Here is a 21,510-nt window from a genome sequence, read left to right as displayed (position 1 = left end):
CTGGTCTGGGATTTGTGAGCAGAATGAGCTGATTAGAAGGTTAATGTGTAATTGTAGACACAGGGTGCCTGGAGGCAACCTTTGACCATTTGCTGTTTAACTGAATTAATGTTGGCCAGTTATAGATCTTCTGCTTGCAAAATTGCCAGCTAATTATTCCGAGTCCTGAATCTGCATTCTGTGTGTGCCACTGTGTTGTCAGCATTATGATTGCCTCAGCAGTGATTTAACCAGAGCCTGCTCTCAAAGCAAGGGGGCGTTTTACAAGCAGGACTGTACCGGCACTGGGCTACAGCATCCTTCCCCCTTTGATTTTAGAAAGATGATGTTGGTCAGGGTGATGACTCTCCCGTTGCAATTTCTCTGATGCTTCTCAGGCCGGCTGCACCGCGAACCTCCAGAGATTGATGGTTGCTCTTGTTCCTTGAGGTTCAGTGCATTTCAGAGGCTGGTATTTAGAGAGAAGCCTTGGTCCCACAGCTTCCAACCTTTTGTACACTCCTTTGAGTTTGCTGGTGGGGATGGTAATGAGTTTCCTTCAACAGCCTGTGTGCAGTGGTTAAGAATTTGTGTTCTGGTATCAAATTTTGGTTTCCCAAGAAGCAAACACCTAGTCAAGGATTTGAGAACAAGTAGTTTTATCTGGAGGGTGATGTCAGAAAAATACCAACAGGGATGAGGAAATGAGCCAAGGGAGAGAAGGTAGCAAATGGAAGGTGTGTTATTAAGTCAGATACCACTGTGGGCAACTGGAGCTCAAGTCCACGTGGAAACTGCTATCTCACCTGAGGGGCCAGGGAGCTGGGGTATGTGTGCACCAGCTCTCATCAGTTCTGGTCACAGGCTGCTCCTGGGGTTGTGAATTTCCAAAGCCCTTTGCTGGGACCATGCTCAGGTAAAGCAGCCTCCCACAGGTCACAGAGATATCTCAAGGAAGATAATGCAAAGTTCCACGCCACGTGGGAAGCCTGAGGGGTATGAGAGGGGCTCTGACAGTGGACCCTTAAACCTGGATTCAAACTCGGGCTCTGCCATCCTAAATGGAGGACCTTGGGCAAGCATTGTTAACTGCACTAGGATGCCAGGCTCCTGGTCTGTAAAAATGTATCCTACACTAGATACATCACAGGGCTTGTGGAGATTAAAGGAGATAATGCATCTAGCAAACTTAGCACAGTGCTGGACATATAGTAAGGGGTGAAAACGTTAGCAGTCATAATGTGAGTATATGGAGTATCTTATGCGGTAGGTGCTTGGGAAGAGAGGCGATCCCTAGCTTCACAGGTCTTACAGTCTTTGCCTACTAAACCTGCAACTATTTCTTACTTACTAAATTGCCTCTTGTTCAGGAGTGTGCCGTTTCAGGTTCCCAAATATATATCCTAAGTTTTTGAGCCCTGGATGAAGTGTTCCAAGGACTTTCAAAGGCAAAGCTGAGGCTTTGGAAGCAATTGGAAATTTTAAATGTTCTAACAGCCAAATTTACAAAAGTAAAAAGCGTGGTTAAATTAATCTTAATAACATTTAGTCCAATCTGTAAAACATTATAATTTCAATGTGTAATTCATATAAAAGTGATTAATTAGGTATTTTACTTTATTTTTGCTTTTTGGTATTCCGGCTTCAAAATCCAGCATGTATTTTATACTGACAATTTCAGCCCAGCTACATTTTAAGGGCTCTGTAGCCATGTGTGGTTATGGCCCCCATCTTGGACTGTGAGGGTCCAGTGGGCCCTAGAATCCTTTTAGAAGTAACTGCCAATGGAATAGTTAGTTTTCCTCCTCTCACAGATGACAATGCTCCTTTGCATCTATGAAAGCGAAGTTGGTTTTAACTCAGGCATTGTATAAAATTGACAGATTTTGTAATGAAATTTCACACATGGAAACTGTGGTGAGATTCTTAGCAGGTATAAAAATTTGACTAACTTATTCCTTTAACTGCAACTGAATGGAAACTGCTGCAGCTGTTCCCATTTGCACGTTTTCCAAATCTCATTGCCAAAACAACATTGTTGGCAACCACAGGAGAAGTATCAACTTACCTCTTCATTTGGGAAATGAAATTAAATCCTCAGCTCATTTCTAAAAGTCACAGATTTGGTACAAGGAAGCAGGCCCAACACATGAGCTGATGTTAAAATATTGATGGTTTTGGTGTTCTCAGGTGCTGCTGCTAACATCTGCAGAAGATTTGGACTGCACTCCTGGATTTCAGCAGAAACTGTTCCACATCGATCAGCCACTGGAATTCATCGAGGACCAGGCGATTCTGAACTGTAAGCAATGTCACTGGATATTTCTGGCCTATTCTCATATTTAAATTCACCAATGTCTGTTAATATGTCTTGGGATGTGGTATTCCTTACACTAAGCATTTTTCTGCCCATTATTCTCATTCTGCTTGACCCAGAGTGGATGGTCTTGAATTAGGGTCTTGCCTGCTTAGAGGTGAACAGTGTCATGTGTATCTCTTTTTAGTATTTGATCACTGGTGAGTATTTTCCAACCACTCCCACAAAAGGGGGCCGCCACCTTCCAATGTGAGTACTATTCTGTGTAAAGGAAATGAAATTCATTTCGCCTGGCAGATCCCTGAAAACAGAACCATTGCCTTCCTGTGGACCACTGTCCTACCTGTATTATGTCGTTCGCAGCATTCGATCAAAATAATGGTGAGGGCAGGATGTTGGCTTCTGGAAATTTTTAGGCATAGGAACTCAAAACCCTTATTCTTTTTAAAAATGTTTATTTTTATTGTTGGCATTATTATAGATGTCCCCCATTTCCTCCCCGCCGCCATTTGTCCCTCTCCACCCAGACCCCACCCTTCCCTCCCTCTGGCCCTAACCACATTGTTGTCTGTGTCCATGTGCTATGCATATATGTTCTTTGGCTATTCTCTTCACCATTGTTTTATACCACCCACCCCTCGGACCTCCCCTCTGACTTCTGTCAGTCTCTACCATGTATCTATGACTCTGGTTCTATCTTGTTCATCAGTTTATTTTGTTCATTAGATTCCACATATAAGTAAGATCACATGGTATTTGTCTTTCTCTGACTGGCTTCTTTCACTGGGCACTATATTTCTTAAGGCTAATAAGATGGTTTTTCAGAAAAGAGTCAAAACCTCTACTGGCTATTTGTGGATTAAACTCAAATCTTCCCAAATTCCATTTAATTTCCTTAAAATATGCTCAGACCTGTGGTTATAATCTCTTTATGTTATTTAATGATGATATTATATTGGTTAATCTTTATGACAGCATGGAATACATTGCTAAACTCATAACAAAAATAGCTTTAGCAGAGTAGAATTTACCACTGATGGTAGACAAATAACCATTTAATTGTAGGTTCTTGAGCACTATTCTTTAACACTTTGGAGTGAAGGATATGAAAACAGTGTTGTAATTTGGTCAGATGCTCTGAGGTCCCTTCAGGGAAGATAATTGTACATTTGCCCCTCTGGCCTCAGGTTTGTCTCCGAGGCTGGCCCACATTCCTTCATTCCTGTGCTGTGGCTGGCATTTTAAAGAACAGTTAAAAAAACAACCACAGCCTGCTTGAGTAGAGTGTTCTGTGAGGCTGGAACACAGTTTAAGAGTTGAAAGGAACACAATAATGAAGATGCAATGTCAAGCATCAAGGGAGCTATCCAAGGTGAAGCCCAGGCACATCTTGATGCAATTACACCAATGAAATCATTTCAATAATTAGAGTCTGTAATGACACTGTGCAGGACTGGCACAATAAGTGAATTCCAATATGTGATTTCATATTCATTTGATCCCTGAGTGTGACTCCTGGGTCAGGCCATCAGAAAGCCTCATTTGTCTTTTGATTTTGCTATTAATCAGAATCAATATATTTCAAACAAAACTTGGTTTATGAGAACTATTTTTCTGGGTCTCCTCTCATCTGTATCAGCTGCTCTTCTCTCTCTCTCTCTCTCTCTCTCTCTCTCTCTCTCTCTCTTTCACACACACACACACACACACACACACACACACACACCTCTTTTTTTTCCAGTGATCATCCCAAATGGTATCTATATTAACACGTGGAAATGTGAAGCCACCCTGAGTATGGAAATTAATAGTGTTGATATGCAAAGCAGGCTCATACTAGTAAATGTGATTGCTTCTGTAATCTTCACTACACCAAACAGCTTTTAATTCACTGCTGAGAAGCTGGAAACAATCATACTTTGGGGGATCTTTTTAATTTAAACTAAACCATACTGTACATTCCAATATCACCGGGGTGTGTGTGTGTGTGTGTGTGTGTGTGTGTGTGTTTTCAATCCTTAAGTAATTAAGTGGGTTATGGTTGTTGGTACTGTGTAAGCTAGTAAATGGTAAATAGAACTGGTTTGATTATCGATGATAGCACATTCAAGAAAAGTCAGTGATATGGGAATTGAGGATTTTAAATATTTATATGTGACTTTGTGTGTGAATTATAGTCAGCAAAGTCTGACAACCCCCTCTCAGTGAAACTGTAGGTCCATATATATTATTAGGGTGGAAAATACAGGGAGCAGATCTAGTTAGGTACTTTTGAGTTCATCTCAAAGCAATGGACAGAGGTTATTATGAGTATAGACCTTGTGAATATGTTTAACTGTGCCTGAATAAAGAAGAAAGTTTTTAGAGATTGGAGATGGCCTGTTGGATAGTGTTTGGAAAATCTGCATTTCCAGAAGTAGTAGAAGAGATTGCTCTATTCCACTTGCAAGAGGAAATACAAGCTCAAGATACTGAATAAACTTTTTTCCCTAACTAAGTAACATTTTAAGTCTTTCTCCCTTCTCCATGCCTCCCCCCTCCTCTTTCCTCTCTCATTCTCAGTTCTTTCATGCATTTCCTCATAGTTCAACGCAAGACCCTTCTGTCTCTGAAAAATGTGATTAAGAAACTGAGTGATGAGTACTTTCAGCATGAACACTATATTGATAAAAGGCTAGCATCTGGATGAAAATGGAAAATGATCAAACAAGACCAGAAATTGTTAAAATACTTAGATACTGGAGGTTGAGATCCAGGAAATGGCTTTGGATATTTTAGTGATATATAAATATAATCTGATATTCTAGGTAATAACAGATATTAAAAGAAACCAGGTTACTAACATTATCTTGGGCTTATATCATTTTCTCTTTCCAGTTTTCCTTTATATTTGCCCTATTTAAGAGCTTTGATTTCCAACCATTGTGAATTTCCAGAAGGTATAAACACAGCATAATCAATTGTTGTCTATAATTTTCACTATTCTATATGGTTGTCTGATAGTGTTGTCTCCTTGCCTGACAGACCTAGTACATCTGCTCATACCCCATACATCTGCTCATATTCCACTGGTTCTGTGTTCAGCTTTTAGCAAATTACAGGAAATGTTTATTCTGTCCACAGCTCCCTGCTCTCTTTGTTCAGACAGTAATATATCCTTTTATCTTTTTTCATCTTTCTCCTCAATTCTCAATGACTTATCTTTTTCTACTCTAACTGTTACTAATGGTCACCTCCACTCCTTTTATTTCCTTAATATTTTATTCACTGTTCACTTCAATACATCTTTCTCTCAGTTGTTCTAAAGCCTTTTATTTTTTTCACATCCCAATAACTCTTTATTCTACTCTCTTTTCCACTAGCTAGACTTGCTTTTGTCTTTAAAAGACCATTTTCAACAAGCTTCTAGGATGAAAACACGGCATCCCAGTTTCCTTTAATGTGACCAGGGGAGCACTTTCATGGCCTCTCACTGTGTGAAGCAAAGCCCCCAACTCGTGATAACTTGGGCAAAATTTTACTGACTTCATCAGAGTCTTGAAAGGAGAGCTGGGAAGATATTTGGTTATTCCCATATTTGATGAGTATGGCAAGAAGAAAGGGGAAGAAAGCAGAAACCCAGGAAGGAGACATTTATTCAAGGTCTTCGGTCTCAGGGAGGCATCTGTGATGGGTTTGTGGCAAGAATCCCTGGTGATCTTTGACACCCAGAACTATCTAACATTGGTTGGTGTGCCCACTATATTGGCACCATGAGATTTGAGTAGTGACTCTGGTGTTAGCCTCCTAGTTGACACCCAGGATCCAGAAGAATAGCTGGCCTGGAAAACTGACCAGCCACCCAGCTGATATGGAAAAAGGCCAAGTGATAAGCCCCTATCTGGTGTGATGGAGAATACAGAACAGCACATTCTGTTCTGCCCTGTCAGCTGGGACAGACCTCCTGCATTGGGGGCAGACCTGTGATCATCATATTTGCTAGGGAAATCATGATCCTCTAGCCTCTATTAGTGGGAGACATCTCCAACTCCCAGCGAAGGACACCCATTGGCCCTCAGCCACTTCAGGTCAGCACTTTTCTTCCACCTTGTTTATCCTTCATGGATTACTCCTCTTGGTCCACACGGATACACAGAGGGAAATAGCCACACCTGAGTTCACCTAAAATGCAAACGTACAAGAATTTACACTTCAGAAAGGACCTGCATTACTCAGAATAGGCTTGGTGGTGTCAAACAACCCCAGTGACTTAAGAGAATAGATGTTTATTTTTCATTCAGATCATGTGTATGCAGGTTGGGATGCTTTCCTGGGTGGTTCTCCTCCAAGTGGCTGCCCTCCAAGTGGGAACTTGAGGACCCATCCTACTTTTAACTTGGTCCTGCCATCTTGTACCTTCTAATCACTCTTATACCTCCAAGCTGCAAGACAGGGGGACAATATAAAAGTAAGGGGGCTTGGCTCCATACTCTTTATTGGTTGAGCATCGACCTATGAACCAGTCATTGAGCACTGACCTATGAACCAGGAGATCACATTTCAATTCCTGGTCAGGGTACGTGCTCAGGTTGAGGGCTCCATTCCCAGTGTGGGGTGTGCAGGAGGCAGCCGATCAATGATTCTCTCATCATTGATGTTTCTATATCTCTCTCCCTTCCTTTCTGAAATCAATAAAAATATTTTTTAAAAAAGAGTATGGAGAAGACACCCCACATGTTTAACCACCTTAGCTCACAAGGGACATGTATCATTTCTACTTCATGCTATTAGACACACCTAGTCATGTAGGCAACCTAACTACAAACAAGGCTGGGAAATGTAGAACACTCGTGTTTAGTGCATGCTCACAGTCTCTGTACAGATCCCAACAAAGCAGTGTGACCCAAGTTGCAAAGAGACTTCCGAAGAGACAGAGACCACAAAGGAAGCAGCCATCTCAGAGTAACTTGGGCCTACATGGGAGAGAGGACAAAGGTCACGCAGGTGAGCAAGGTCATGTAGCTGTGACTAAATGCTGCCTTTCTAATCAGGGTATGCTTCCCCTGAGCCAGGCAGCTTCTTAACCCTGCTCCCTGGTGGAAACACACAGGGGAGGGACCTCACCTTCTGATGGTTCTGATAAGGATGGGTTCCAATTGCATCCTCCTGATGACTATCATATTGTGGTTAAGCTCACACAGTTGTAAACTCACATTGACTAGGGTTTAAACATATGGCACAGTCACATGCTAACTATGTGACCATGAGTGAGTTATTTGAATCATCTGAGTTTGAATTGTATCATCTCTCTAAGATGGATAATGACAGCCCTTACTTCTAGAGTTGATGCAATACTTAATGGGAGAATGCTTAGAACATAGCTATGAATAAATGGAAGCTACTATTATTATTACTATCATTGCTCTTATTGTTATGATAGGTTCAATTTCCTTTTAGTGGCCATCTAAACAAAGTGATTTAGAAGATAAATTGTGGGCATTAAACATCTGAAGAGATAAAAAAAACACCTAAAGTAGTGATTCTAGGATTTGAATTTCATGGGCCAGTAGACTTTTCTTTTTTTTAATCTTGGATTGATAAGACTGCATTTTAAAACATTATCTTACATCTGGATATGAAAGAAAAAACAAGCACATAAATAAGATATATCCCCATTTACTTTGACCAGAATTTTTTAAAAGGTCATTTGGCACCAAAAACAAAACAAAACAGGAGTAAGGACTAATTACAGAAAAGAAGGGAGTCCTTTAATTTGAGTAAACTTTTCTTTGTAAACAATGTACAAAGATGTCCTTATTTACCTCATTTTGGTGGAAAATCACTAATCTAATGCATTAGGTTACTATTATATTTTTTGCTCATGACGTTTCTGATAATTCTTCTGAGGTTTCAATATGTTTGTTTTTTTTCTGGAAAGGCAGGAATAACTCTCAAGAGATTTCTTCATGAAGGGGTACATGCCTATGCTGATAGAAAAGAGAGCATATATTTTAGAAAATATAGCATATATTATACTATATGTATGTATAGTAGGAACAAATATTGGGACTTTAAAAAATATTTTTATTAATTTCAGAGAGAAAGGGAGAGGAAGGGAAAGATGGAAACATCAATGATGAGAGAATCACTGATCAGCTGCCTCCTGCACACCCCACATTGGGGATCGAGCCTGCAACCTGGGCATATGCCCTGACTGGGAATCAAACCATGACTTCCTGGTTTATAGGTGGATGCTCAACCACTGAGCCAAGCCGGCCAGACACAAATGTTGGGACTTTTAAAAGGCACACTCAGAGCTAACAATGGCGGCCTCAGTGGCCTTCACAGCTGACTTTACTATGCATTCTCTAACTGTGGAGGGCCCCTGGAACCTCATAACAATCATTATGTGCCCATTTCATAGGTAAGGATACTAAGGCTGGGCTACCCAAGCTCGTTCCGCTTATAATTGGTGATGTCGAGATTGGAACCCAGCATTTCAGTGCCTTGGCTTTTATCCAGAGTTCCAGTCTAGTGTCTTGTAATTTTTGTTTATGTTGGTGGTAACATGTTAAGGAAATTTGTCACTTAATTTTCCCATCCACATTTATCAACCTGGATGAGATAAAGAGAGAATTTCATTTTATTTTTTTCTGTCCATAGCTAAGTTCATTCTTCCTCTGTAATATAGAAAAATATAGAAAGAGTGCCTCTTTTTTCCTTGTTTTGGGTGAATCCAGTGCCAGATTATTCATGACCCTGCATTCCTGGCTTTCCACCCTCCCAATGAGTTCCTTTAATCAAGGCACTTCTTGGTCATCCCACATAGACACTGACCTTGGTTAGTGGCAGGTCATCCATAGAGTGCATCCTATTGCATTAATCATATTTGTACTTAACATACATGAGTCAGGGCTTTGGAGGGTGTTTTTAATTGACTATAAATCAAACAGGGAACTTGAAAAATGAAGGCAATTAATGAAAAAGCAACGTGAGAGGTGTTTTGCATCCTAACTGAGGAAATACATCGCCAGTGAATTAAATGTCAAAACAAAGGCCCTTTTGCCCCTGCTGGAAAGATTTCATTTGGTTGGTAATAAATGAGTGAACTTTCCTGCCTGGCAGGTGGGCAAATGCCTGTTTCCTGCGTTCAGGTTGACTTGGGCTTTTGTCTGTCTATGTTGTTTACCTTTAGAAATTTCCTAAGTTATTTTGTTTTCCTTTTCTGTTTCAGTGATTTTTAAAAAGTGATAATGTTACTTGCATTTTCTGGTTGTGCATCACACGACTAACTTGTATTTGCTCTCAGGTGGGGAGACTGATGAACTGATTAGTGAAATTATTTAACATTATCAGTACTACAGTCCGGAAAGGTCTGATTAAGGTTGAAGTGTCAAGTGATATATTTGTTTTAAGCTGTTGTGATATGCCAAGAAAAATTACTCTGATGTCACTTAATTCACTCCATCATTATGAAGGTGATGATACTTTGGGTCAGAATGGGGACTCCTATTTGCATTAGTGAGAATTTGTCCTATATTTAAACAGAGTCCTATAGAAATGTAATATGTGTACATATTTGCCCTTTTCTCCCACCAACTGTTTGGTAACAACCTAGTAATCAGTCAATTAATATTTATTAGAATTCCCATAAATGAATTATACTAACTACCTCATTTCATAAATGTAAAGTGATATAATAAAGTAACTGCAAAATTAAAAGAACACATGTACAAGTTAGTGGGGGTAATAATAAAATGCTAGCGATCCTCTCATTCGACTTGGGTCCTAAATTATACTTTGAAGCTTGGGAAACATGAAATGACAGAGTGAGAAGGCTGAGGAGGTGAGGAATGCAGATGCAGGGGGAGCTCTCTTGGTATCAGTTTTCTTATCAGGAGAACAGGAGAAATAAATAAACAGAGGAATCACATGGTCGGCCCTTGGGCTAAATTTGCTCTACAGATATGTCCTGTTTGGCTCTCCTTGTGGGAGTCTAGAGTGTTTCATGAAAGGAATTTGTTGTCAACATTGAGAATTTAACTTTAAAAAAATTCGTAACTTCTGGGATATTGGCCTCCAAAACATAGACCCCAGAGGCAGGCTGCCTGGATCCAAATCGATATAAGGTCAGCCCATTACCAACTAAGCATCTTGAGCAAGTTATGGGGTGGGGGGAGCTCACTGTGCCTCAGTTTTCTAATTTGGAAAATAAATGTTATAATGATAGCAATCTCAATAACTGATTCTGAGGATTGAATGTTAATCTATATATAGATAGGGTCTGAGCTGGCTTTAGGAACACCTGTGTCTAGATGCTCATCTAGGTGTTATCACATGCCCTTCATTCCTCAGCTCTGCTTTCTGTAGCATTGGTACCTTCGCTCTCAGAGGATTCCCACCAGGATGGCCACCAGAAGCTCCGCCTTTTATTCCTCCTACTTAACAACCCAGAGCATCTCTTTTCCAAGTATCTGGCAAACATTTCATGGTTAACTCTCTTGGTCCAGCTTGATTCAAGTGCCTATCCATGAACCAACCACAGTATCTCAGAAGATTTGGCTTCCCTATTGGCCAGACCTGGGATATAGAAGGCTGTCCTTTGAAGGAAAGGAGTGTTGCTGGGCTTTCCTTCAAAAGCAAGCGAGTCCACCTGAGGGTATTGTCCTCTATCGCTCAGGCCCCTTCCAGTACTAACAGTTTATGACTGCAGGCTGTGCTCCGTGCATGAGAATTTTTGGATTGCTGCACACAGGCAAATGGACATGTCTCTTAGGTGGCAGGGAATGAGGACAGCCATCACGCCAGGTTGCTCACTGGTGATGCTGGTGAACAGACTGCCTCATTAAGGCTGTCACATTCTAAGTGCTGCCATATGGCCTTACTCTTTGACTTGTTGAGTGTCTGTACTCACATGATTCTGGAGCTGGACTAAATATCTGTATCTCTATTTTTCTTCAAGGAATACAATGGTCCGCTTCTTATCTGCTGTTCTGCTATCTTCAGTTTCTGTCGCCCACAGTCAACCGCAGTCTAAAAACATTAAGTGTAAAATTCTAGAAATAAACAACTTATAAGTTTTAAATTGTGTGCCATTCTGAGTCATGTGATAAAATCTCATGCTGTCCTACTCCATCCAGCCACGGACGTGAATCAGAATAGTCACTTACTTTATCCCAGGCACTGTACTAGCTACAAAGGATAAAACTTTGAATCAGAAACAAACGATGCCTTCTATGTTGAAGCTTTTATTCTTGTGGAGGGAAAGAGACGGGCACGATAGAAGTAAACACTTAAGGAAACAGGAAAATGATATGTGAAAGCTGAAGGTAAGTGCTATGAAAGAAATAAGACAAGGTCAGTCCTATAATAGAGGTTTCTGGAGGGCTGCTACATGAATGGGTGCCAAAGAAGTTTTCCCTGAGAAGTGAGACCTGAATTACTGGAAGGAATCAGCCAGGGGGAGATTGGGTTGGTAAACATTTAGGCAGAGGGACCAGGTAGTAATGTAAAAGCGCTACGATGAGAATAGTTTTTCACTTTGAGTTACTGTGATCCAGGAAAGGGGATACCATTTTACCCTTCTAATCAACTGATTTATAACCCACTAGGGCATAAAGGTTCCTTTAAGGATCCGGTGTCTCAAAGGAGGTGCTGATGGTGCAAACACGCTCTGATCCCCTGGCTCTGCATGCTCTCCCCACAGGAAATGCTATATCCAGTTTCCTCCCACACCAGTGCTCCTGTCCTTTCCTTTGAGAACAGACTGGGGTGTCCCCAAGAGCCTCACAGGGCTCTCGGTGAGGACTCCTTGCCTCCATCACTTACAGTGGGTAGTATTTCCAGTCACTCAACCTCTCAGCTCCTCAGTTTTCTCATCTGTAAAATTAAGGTAATGCTTGGAGGATTGATGAAGAAAACGCATGCAGAAGTGTTAGGGCAGTGCCTGGCACATGCAGGCTGTGTACGTATAAAGGTTGTTGTCTTTATCATTTGACTGAATAAGGCCAGGGAGGGGATTGGGTACAGTGATGCTCTTGGAATGGGCACTGTTGTTGTTTACTGAAGGTGGCACTGAGAATTTTCAATGAAATGTGGCTCCTCTCAACTGGAACGTATGTTCTTCCTGTTCCCTCCAAGTTTCCCTTTCAGGCATGTTCATGCTTTAGGGACACGTGCTTCCATCCCTCCAGCCCCCTTCTCCAATACACACATAGTGTTCCCTCATGTTTGGTCTCTTTGGGCTAAATGTTAAAAGGATGCTCCCTGAAAACCATTTGAGAAGTGATTCTTTTCAACCTTAGATCCAGATGTGTTTATGTGTTTCAGCATTTAGGAAACTAATCAAGTGCATATGCTGTATATTGTACAACTCCACCAGGGTTCTGGGGCAGCATCCTGTAATAAAACAGATATTTCTTCAGTGAATCATGAAAATTCACTCTAAGTAGGATAAATAAGACCACAAATACCATCATATCAGTTCAGGTTGGGTTTTGCTGCCAGATGAGTTATGAAAACAGTTAGCGTGTGCTGATCCTCTTGGATTTCAGAATTGGAGACTGCACTCCTTAAGAAAGCATTCCCCTGAAAAGTCAGTCCTCAATCCTGCTCCAGCACTTAGTTGGCCTGTTCAGGGCCCAGCTGCTTCTGGGGGCAGCTGGGTGTGGTGGTGGCCCAGCCTCCAGTTCCCAGCCACCCCCCTCACACCACCCCCCGACCCTGCTTCTACTTGTGAGCAACTTGATAAATGATGTGTTGGCAGGCCACCCTGGAGAGTGGCCAACTGCTGCACCAGCCTATTTTATCCCCAATTGAAGCCCAAGCAGTTGTCAGCGATCCAGGTCCCTCTTAACTGTGTATGTCAGCTGATTCCAGAGACCGCCCAGAAGATCTATTTTTAGCTAAAATTGGTTTTCATTTTCATATGTATACATTAAATTCCATGGGGGCAGAGGGAATTCCAAATGAGGAAACATTGATTTTGAATAACATGAAAGAAATAATTAGTGCTTGAAAACACTTCAAACTATGAGTCTAAACCTCCAAGGAATATGGTTATCACTGCATTTTTCAGTGGAAGGAAGTTTGTGGAATTAAAAACGAAGAGTGAGGGTGAGTAGGGATAAATCAGGCTAAAAAAGGGATTCAGCATTAAATTCCAGGCACCGAAGAAGCAAACAGACTAACAACAGGGAGGACTGAGATCAGGGGAAACTGAGAGTGTCAGGCGGATGCCCATGGGGATGTGGTCCAGTGGTCATTCCCAATGTTCACAGGGGCATGGAGGGTCTGGCTAGAGACCCAGGCCTTTGTCCATATTAGAGAATGGTGGAGGAGCATGGCAGCCCTGATTAAGCTTCTAGGTGTTTCTTTTATTTTGGATCAAGGTCAAGGCAGTTTCTAGGGTGAGTGAGGCCTAAGATGAAGATGTGTATAAAAATTGTTTTATGTCCAAAGTTACCTGTTTTGCTTTGGGAATAGCCTAATTCAATTTTTTGCTCTCATCATGTACATTTCTGATCAGGCACATTTTTGCGATGGGCATAGCCCAAGGAGAGGTTGCGTGTTCTCTGTTTGAAAGTACTGTGTCAGCTACAATTACCATTTCGTGACTTTATCAGTTCTGATAAACCCTGACCAACTCAAGACTTTCAACACAGGGATTTAATGAAAGGAAATCGTGTAGCTCACAGGTTCATTCAAAGACGTGAATCACAAGACCTCACAAAGATCAGCAAGTAAGGAAGTTCCAAGAATTTCAGCAGCGGAAGAAAACCCAGAGAGAGTTAGAACAGTGCTTTTCAAGCATTCTGGAGCAGAAGACCAGCTTTTGTTTTATTTTTGTTTTGTTTCCATGAATTTCAAACTGGCACTTCACTTAAAAAAAAAAAGTCAGCCTGTAATTTTGATAAGTTAGAAACATTAATCATAGAAATATAAAGTGAACATAGGCCCAAGCCGTGGCCGGTAGCTCTGTTGGGGTGTTCGATCCCCAGTCAGGGCACATTCAAGAATCAACCAATGAATGCATAAATAAGTGGAACAACAAATCTCTCTCTCTCTCCCTCTCTCTCTCTCTCTCTCCAATCAATCAATCAATCAATCAATAAAAAATTTAAAGAGAACACAAGTCCAAATCCATCAGTGAAAAACAGGCCAATAAGATGATAAATTTGACTCAAGGAACATTTGAAGATCTAGGTATTTATAGGCAATTTGATAATAAAGGAATATTAGAATAATTTTATTGGGTAACATATAAAGTCCTACAGGGCAAGTAACTAACTATTGGAGTTATTTTTTCTACTGAATATTATTTGTATCTCTAATATGCAGAAATATACAAATTAACATATAATTTTACTACATATGCAACTTTCAATGAGATGAACAAATTCTATTTTCCTGGAGAATTAAATAAGTCCTGACTGTACCTGTTAGGTAATGCCTGTATTTGACTTTGAAAGAACTTCACTTCCAAGCACAGTTTTGCCTTAATTTCAAGTTTTAAATACTTTTTCTTAACAATATAATAAAAACTATTACTATAAAAATGAAAATAAAAAACCAAGACATACAAATATAAGCATTCAGGAAATTAGATTCAATAGGCATACTACTCCTCTATTAAAGTGCTTTCAGTCATTGTGCTCATCTGGTCATAGGCCCTTTACAAGAGTTTGGACACTGTTCTGAGGGCCGCACTTGTATGCTTGGTACCTTTATAGGAACTGAGCTTCACATAACTTCCAGTTTTGGAAGAAAAGCTCGTTGACTTGGAATGGTGTCAAAATTCCCCTCTGTGATCTGGGAGACAGGCCCAGCAACTGGAAGCCAATTCCTTGAAGACGCGGGTTTTAGTCCTTTGGCCAAACTGCTCAGGGTACACATTCCTCAAAAATCACAAGACAGGTTGTGGGAATAGAGCAAAGGTACATTCACTAAATCTCACTTCCATGAAGAGCACCACCGTGACCGAATCTTAGCAATGATTCAGAAGGTGGAAGTCAGAGGGGATGTTGATGGGGTTTGGGGGAGGCTATAGGCCAGTGGTTCTCAACCTTCCTAATGCCGCAACCCTTTGATACAGTTCCTCATGTTGTGGTGACCCCCAACCATAAAACTATTTTCGTTGCTACTTCATAACTGTAATTTTGCTACTGTTATGAATCATAATGTAAATATCTGATATACAGGATGTATTTTCATTGTTACAAATTGAACATAATTAAAGCATAGTGATTAATCACAAAAACAATATGTAATTATATATGTGTTTTCCGATGGTCTTAGGCAACCCCTGTGAAAGGGTTGTTTGACCCCCAAAGGGGTCGCGACCCACAGGTTGAGAACCACTGCTCTAGGCTCTTGTGATTTCAGGTAGGAAACTGGCATTGGGTAAAGCTCATGACATACTAGCAAGGTCTTTAGCTAAGTCTTGTGTTATTTATGTATTTGTTTATTTATTTGATAAATGAGCTGTTTGCCCAGGTAGAACTATTCTCTCAGGTAGACTGATCTTCATGAATTTCCTGAAACACACAGTGAAGTTTGTACTGGTTTAGTCTTATCTTTCTTGGGCAAAAAACAAGACAGGTTGACAGAGGTGGTCTCAGTTCTTGAGCTTAATAGCAATGCTATATTGATGGGAGTGGTCTCAGTCCTGGGTACATAATAGTTTGTATTTGTTCTAAGTCAGAACTTCCCAAAACTCTGTCGATGGAAAACTGTGGGAAAGTGTTTTAAAATTAAATAAGGTTGGGGAATGCTATTTTTTTGTTTATTTGGTTTTCTAATTGAGGACTGCTCAGACCTTTAAAATGTGAAAATGCACAGTGAATGTTCTGCAGACACACCTCAGGGCCTAACTTATTCCCAGTCTAAGAAAGCACTCATTCAGTCCTCCCTAAGCTTCAGAGCTTCACTCACCTCTGCCCCATCAATCCAAGAAACTTCTTGAACTGTCAGAATGCAAAATGCTTTTCACTCTCACCTGGGACCAGGGAAGATCTGAGCCTCTAAGACTCAAATCTTGCCTTTCTTGTTGAGGAGAGGGGAAGGCGGAAATATATACAATTCTTTCTCATTCTGCTGAGCTCATGGGAAATAAGAGAGTAAAATGCTTGGGAAAATGTGCATCTTTACAATATAAGGCTCCATAGCCTAATGGTTATGGGCTTTTCTGAGTAAAGCCAGACCTTCTGGGATCCAGAGACCCTTCCCATCTTGTCTCGCTGTCCAGCAGCATCTCTGTCTTCTTCACCCAGTTGAAAAGGTCTCTGGGAGGGTGGGAACCTCTCCTCAATGAAATCCTGCATTAGCTCTACCTAAGCTTAGGGTTAAATGCTTGCAAATTAGAAAGCCCTTTTCTATCTTGGTAAAGCCTGGATTTCAAGACTTGTTTCACTAAAGTCTTTAGGCTGAATATTGAATCTTTCACTTTGCATTCCTGATTCAACAGCCTAATCCTCCCTAAGGCAACAGATGCCTCTGGGCAAAGATGGGAGAGGTCAACTAAGAAAATTTGAAAAAAGCACACAGTGAATTCCAGTGGATGGTCCCTGTTACTTGAGGCACAAACCCAGGCTTACAGAAGGTTGGAAGCCACTCTATAACCACCCAGGAGTTGAGGGCAGAGATGATTCCTGAACCCTCCTATGGGTTGGGGCTTCTGACCGCTTGCCTGTCTTAGAATGTTTTCAGGGACTAGATCAATTTGAGTGGAGGGAGAAGCATTAATGCTGGCTACTGGCAGGGAGTCAGGGAGCAAGGGGCAGCCTTTTGGGGAATTTACAAACCTCTAGGAAGTTATTGATGAATTGAGCACTGAAATCTGGTATTTTTATCTTTACCCACTGCCAAGTACCAAAAGTTCATCTTCAATATTTATGCTTTTAGCCAAAACCGGTTTGGCTCGGTGGATAGAGCGTCGGCCTGCGGACTGAGGGGTCCCGAGTTCGATTCCGGTCAAGGGCATGTACCTGGGTTGCGGGCACATCCCCAGTAGGAGATGTGCAGGAGGCAGCTGATCGATGTTTCTCTCTCATCAATGTTTCTAACTCTCTATCTCTCTCCCTCTCTGTAAAAAATCAATAAAATGTATTTAAAAAAATATTTATGCTTTTAGAGGTGTCATCTGAGTATCTAAGATTGAGACATTGAAAAGTAGGTCAGATGTGACTTTTCTGAGCATTGTGAAAGAGGCAGCCAACAGACTTTGCAGTGTTATATGAGCTGCCTAACTTCTTGGAGGCCACAATGGGCTTTCTATTTTCCCACTTGCTGACATAGTTTTCTCCCACCCCATAATCATGACTCCAGCTACATCCATGATAGATACTTCCGGTGTGTTCCTCCTATTCTTATTCAGCCTACACCAGCTCCACACTGTTCGAGAGAGAGGAGCCAGCGTTGCCTGAAGTTTAGTGGTCTGGTACATCTTATTACCACCCCAGCTCTGGTTTTCACACTGTCTCTGGCAGACAAACACCTAGATTTGAATGCCAGCTCTAACCCTTCATATCTCTGTGACCTGGGGGAAATTACTTAACTTCTCTGAGTTTCCATTTCTGCTAAGAGACAAGTATTCAGTGAGATGCTGAAGGTAAATCTGAGGCTGACAAACAGCCACTGCTCTGAAAATGGCAGCTACTTAGATCAATTAACATAATTTGATGATGGGTTCCCAAGCCTCACTTCGAGCTCTGTGAGTAAATGGTCTATGCTGATAGATTTTGTTCAGCCTCTCCCTGCCACTCCACATAATTTCTACTTTGCAATGGGAGTCACTCGCCTCTTGAGTGCGGCACCCTCTTTTTCTGCTACCCACGCAATTCCCAGTAAACTGGCTCTCTGCACAAGGACCTGGCTGAGTGGTCTGAATGTCTTTAGTTTATTATTAAAATGTTTGCTGTTACATTTACATAGTACTGGGCTGGGTTGATTGCTTCATGTATTGATGGTACTAAAGTGGATACTGAATGTTTTGCCTGCCGGGGGCCTTCATCTAGCTCAGCCTGAGCATATAGAACAGTGATTTGAATGGGAGCATTTGCTCTGTTATTTTGGTGATGGATTTAGGGAAATGGAAAGTAGAAAATTGCTTTGTTTTTGGACATTTTCCAGGTCCAGCCTAGTTATGGGTAACACTTGCTTAGTTGATTGAAGGAGGCCAGCTGCTATCCGAATAGCCCAAATCAATGGCCAGTGCTGCCTATTAGCAAACTTGTCATGCTCACAGTGGTGAAAAGCATCTTGTAATTATGAATTAACAATTTCTCTATTATGTATCAATATGATGCTATTTTTACAAGTTGATCAGCCCTTCAAAGTAATATTGATAGTAAGGTCAACTCTACTTTTGTGATGATATTCTTCAGAAGATTTAGATACATTTCCTGGCCTGGAGTGGGGGAGTTCACACTCTGAACCTCAGTTTCTACATCTGTAGAACCGGTTGAATAATGCCCAACTCCGGGAGCTATGAAAATCCAATGAGATAGAATCTCTGAGAACATTTTTAAAGCCTTTATGCATGACTCTATGTTGCCCAGTGCCTCTTTAGGAAAGATTTCTCCGTGTTAATGTCAGTTCCTTCCAATGGAACATGTAGTTTGCCCTTATTATTTCCAACCTCAGTGTTTGTTGTCGGTATTGTTTTTCTTTATTCTTGTGTAATATGGTTGTAAAAGTCACATATTCAAGGGTGACTCAGTGGCTGGGCTTATCCAAGACTTATGTGAAAGGGTTTGGGTCTGGCCCTAACCGGTTTGACTCAGTGGATAGAGCGTTGGCCTGTGGACTGAAAGGTCCCAGGTCCGATTCCTGTCAAGGGCATGTACCTTGGTTGCAGGCAAATTCCCAGTGGGGGGTGTGCAGGAGGCAGCTGATGGATGTTTCTCTCTCATCGATGTTTCTGATTCTTTATCCCTCTCCCTTCCTCTCTGTAAAAAATCAAGAAAATATATTGTTTTAAAAAAGAAAGGGTTTTGGACTGCAGGCCCAGGCCTACATTTTAGGTTATATCATTGGTTTAAGCCTCCAGAAAGCTGACTCTAAGATGGAGATTGGTGTGCAGGAAGCTATTTAGGGAGTGCTTTGGGAGTCATTACCTGTGCAAGGGAGGGAAAGGAAGCAGCTTTGGCTAGAGATGAAGCTAGGCTCTGATGCAGTCTCACCAAAAGCTTGGCCAATCCCCCTGGGAACTCTGAAACCAGGATGGCCCTCACAGTGGTCCTGAGTTTGGCGAGGGAGCCAGGCTTTTATAGCTCAATGGTGATCTCTCATTAGATGAGGGTAGTGGGAAGGGAACATGACCATAGGGAGAAGTTGGTCTTTAGCCAAGGCAATTCCTTAAAGGGCTGACAACTTAAGGCTGTGCCCTAAGACTGGGGAAATAAATCCTTCACCCTGAAGAGAAAACTGACATGTGCATTAAGTCATTCATTGCTCTTAAGAAAACAAAATCATCTGGTATGCCCCGAGATAGCTTCCATTAGTCACTGCTACCCTTAGAGACAGACACCCACTTTCTAGTGTTGTTACCTGATACAATGTGAGAAAGAGGGAGGCCACTGTCTGACTTCTCCCCTGTGGTACTATAGCTAATACCTGGCTTGTGGCCCATACACCCCCTTCTCTTCCAGCTCCCACCCCTTCTGAGCATGGTGCTACCCCAATTTAAATTGTTTAAAAATCTGTAACCCACCCAATTTCTATCTTCCAGTTATCCTGTTATTAACTTTCAGATGTGATTACTTATGTGTGGTATGTGTGTTCTTAGGCATCTATTTTGTATGAATTTAGGTATAAGTGAGTTTTCAGCTCAGTCTACCCGCCAATCTAATAAAGAGCTAATATGCAATTGACCATCACTCCAACACACAAGTTGGCTGCCCCCATGTGGCCACAAGATGGCCACCACAAGATGGCTTGCAGGGGAGGGCAGTTGTGGGCGATCAGGCCAGCAGGGGAGGGCAGTTGGGGGTAACCAGGCCTGCAGGGGAGGGCATTTGGGAGAAACCAGGCCTGAAAGGGAGGACAGTTGGGGGCGATCAGGCCTGCATGGTAGGACAGTTGGAGGGAACCAGGCCTACAGGGAAGAGCAGTTAGGGGTGACCAGGATGGCAGGGGAGGGCAGTTAGGGGCTACCAGACTGGCAAGGGAGGGAAGTTAGGGGTGACTGGGCCAGCAGGGGAGGGCTATTGGGGGTGACCAGGCCTGCAGGGGAGGACAGTTAGGGGAAACCAGGCCAGCAGGGAGGGCAGTTAGAGGCAATCAGGCCAGCAGGGGAGCTGTTAGGCATCAATCTGGCTGGCAGGCGAGTGGTTAGGCAGTGATCAGGCTGGCAGGCTGAAGCGGTTAGGGGCAATCAGGCAGGCAGGCAGGTGAGTGGTTGGGTGCCAGGAGTCCTGGATTGTGAGATTGGTCCTAAATGGGGAGTCGGACATCCCTTGAGGGGTCCCAGATTGGAGAAGGTGCAGGCTGGGCTGAGGGACACACTCCCCTCCCATGCACGAATTTTGTGCACCGAGCTTCTAGTTTTGAATAAAAGTCTTCAAAGTATTATGAAGTGGATGCAGTTTGCTGTGTAAAAATAGAAATATTATTCTGATCAGAAAAGAAACATAATTTTAATTTTTTAATGAAATAAAAATATAGACTAGCATTTTCTGAAGGAATATAATAAATAGAATGCTGAATCATAAAAATAATTTCCTCACTCATCCATTTTAACTCTAGAGAGTGAAGACAAAATCCATCTCAGGGACTTGAACATAGGAATGAATTATTGCTCTGATGGAGCATGTTACATTTTAGGTGTGTTAAGCTGTTTCAGCTGACCCTTGCACTAGGAAAAGGAGGGGCTGGATGCTTTGAGAAATGTTTATAAAATATTCCTGTGCCAACACACTCTTTCTCTTGCTCCTTGTATAACAAATGCAACCTAAATTTCCATGATATCAAATGCTGAAGTTGAAAAAGACAGTTCTCAAAAGAGAAAAGAAATCTTATTTAGTTTATGCCTAATGATGATTGAGTCATAGTCACCTAAGGACAATTCATTCTTTTTTATAGGTTTACATTTTTTTCATTTAACTGCATTTGATAGTGTATTCTATAGACCCAGCCTATATTTAAAACTTTCAGAAAATTAAAAAGATTATATATACATATGAATATGTTTGCTTGGAGCACAATTTATAATAGGGAAAATTGATAAACAATGCATG

The 21,510-nt window shown here is 41.6% G+C and overlaps 1 protein-coding gene across 1 annotated transcript in view; it reads left to right on the top strand.

Annotated features, from left to right (window-relative positions):
- CDH13 (cadherin 13) overlaps window positions 1-21,510 on the top strand; it is a 1,029,479-nt gene that overhangs the window by 213,582 nt on the left and 794,387 nt on the right. The window contains exon 2 of the mRNA XM_070398947.1: window positions 2,170-2,281. Within this exon, the coding sequence (XP_070255048.1) occupies window positions 2,170-2,281 (112 nt within the window). The remainder of the gene's footprint in view (window positions 1-2,169; window positions 2,282-21,510) is intronic.

The sequence above is a fragment of the Myotis yumanensis genome, unplaced genomic scaffold (assembly GCF_028538775.1).
Source record: "Myotis yumanensis isolate MYYU_CA2020_CCGP unplaced genomic scaffold, mMyoYum1.0.hap1 SCAF_18, whole genome shotgun sequence".
In the NCBI taxonomy this organism is placed as follows: Eukaryota; Metazoa; Chordata; class Mammalia; order Chiroptera; family Vespertilionidae; genus Myotis; species Myotis yumanensis.
This window is presented reverse-complemented; position numbering and strand designations above follow the sequence as displayed.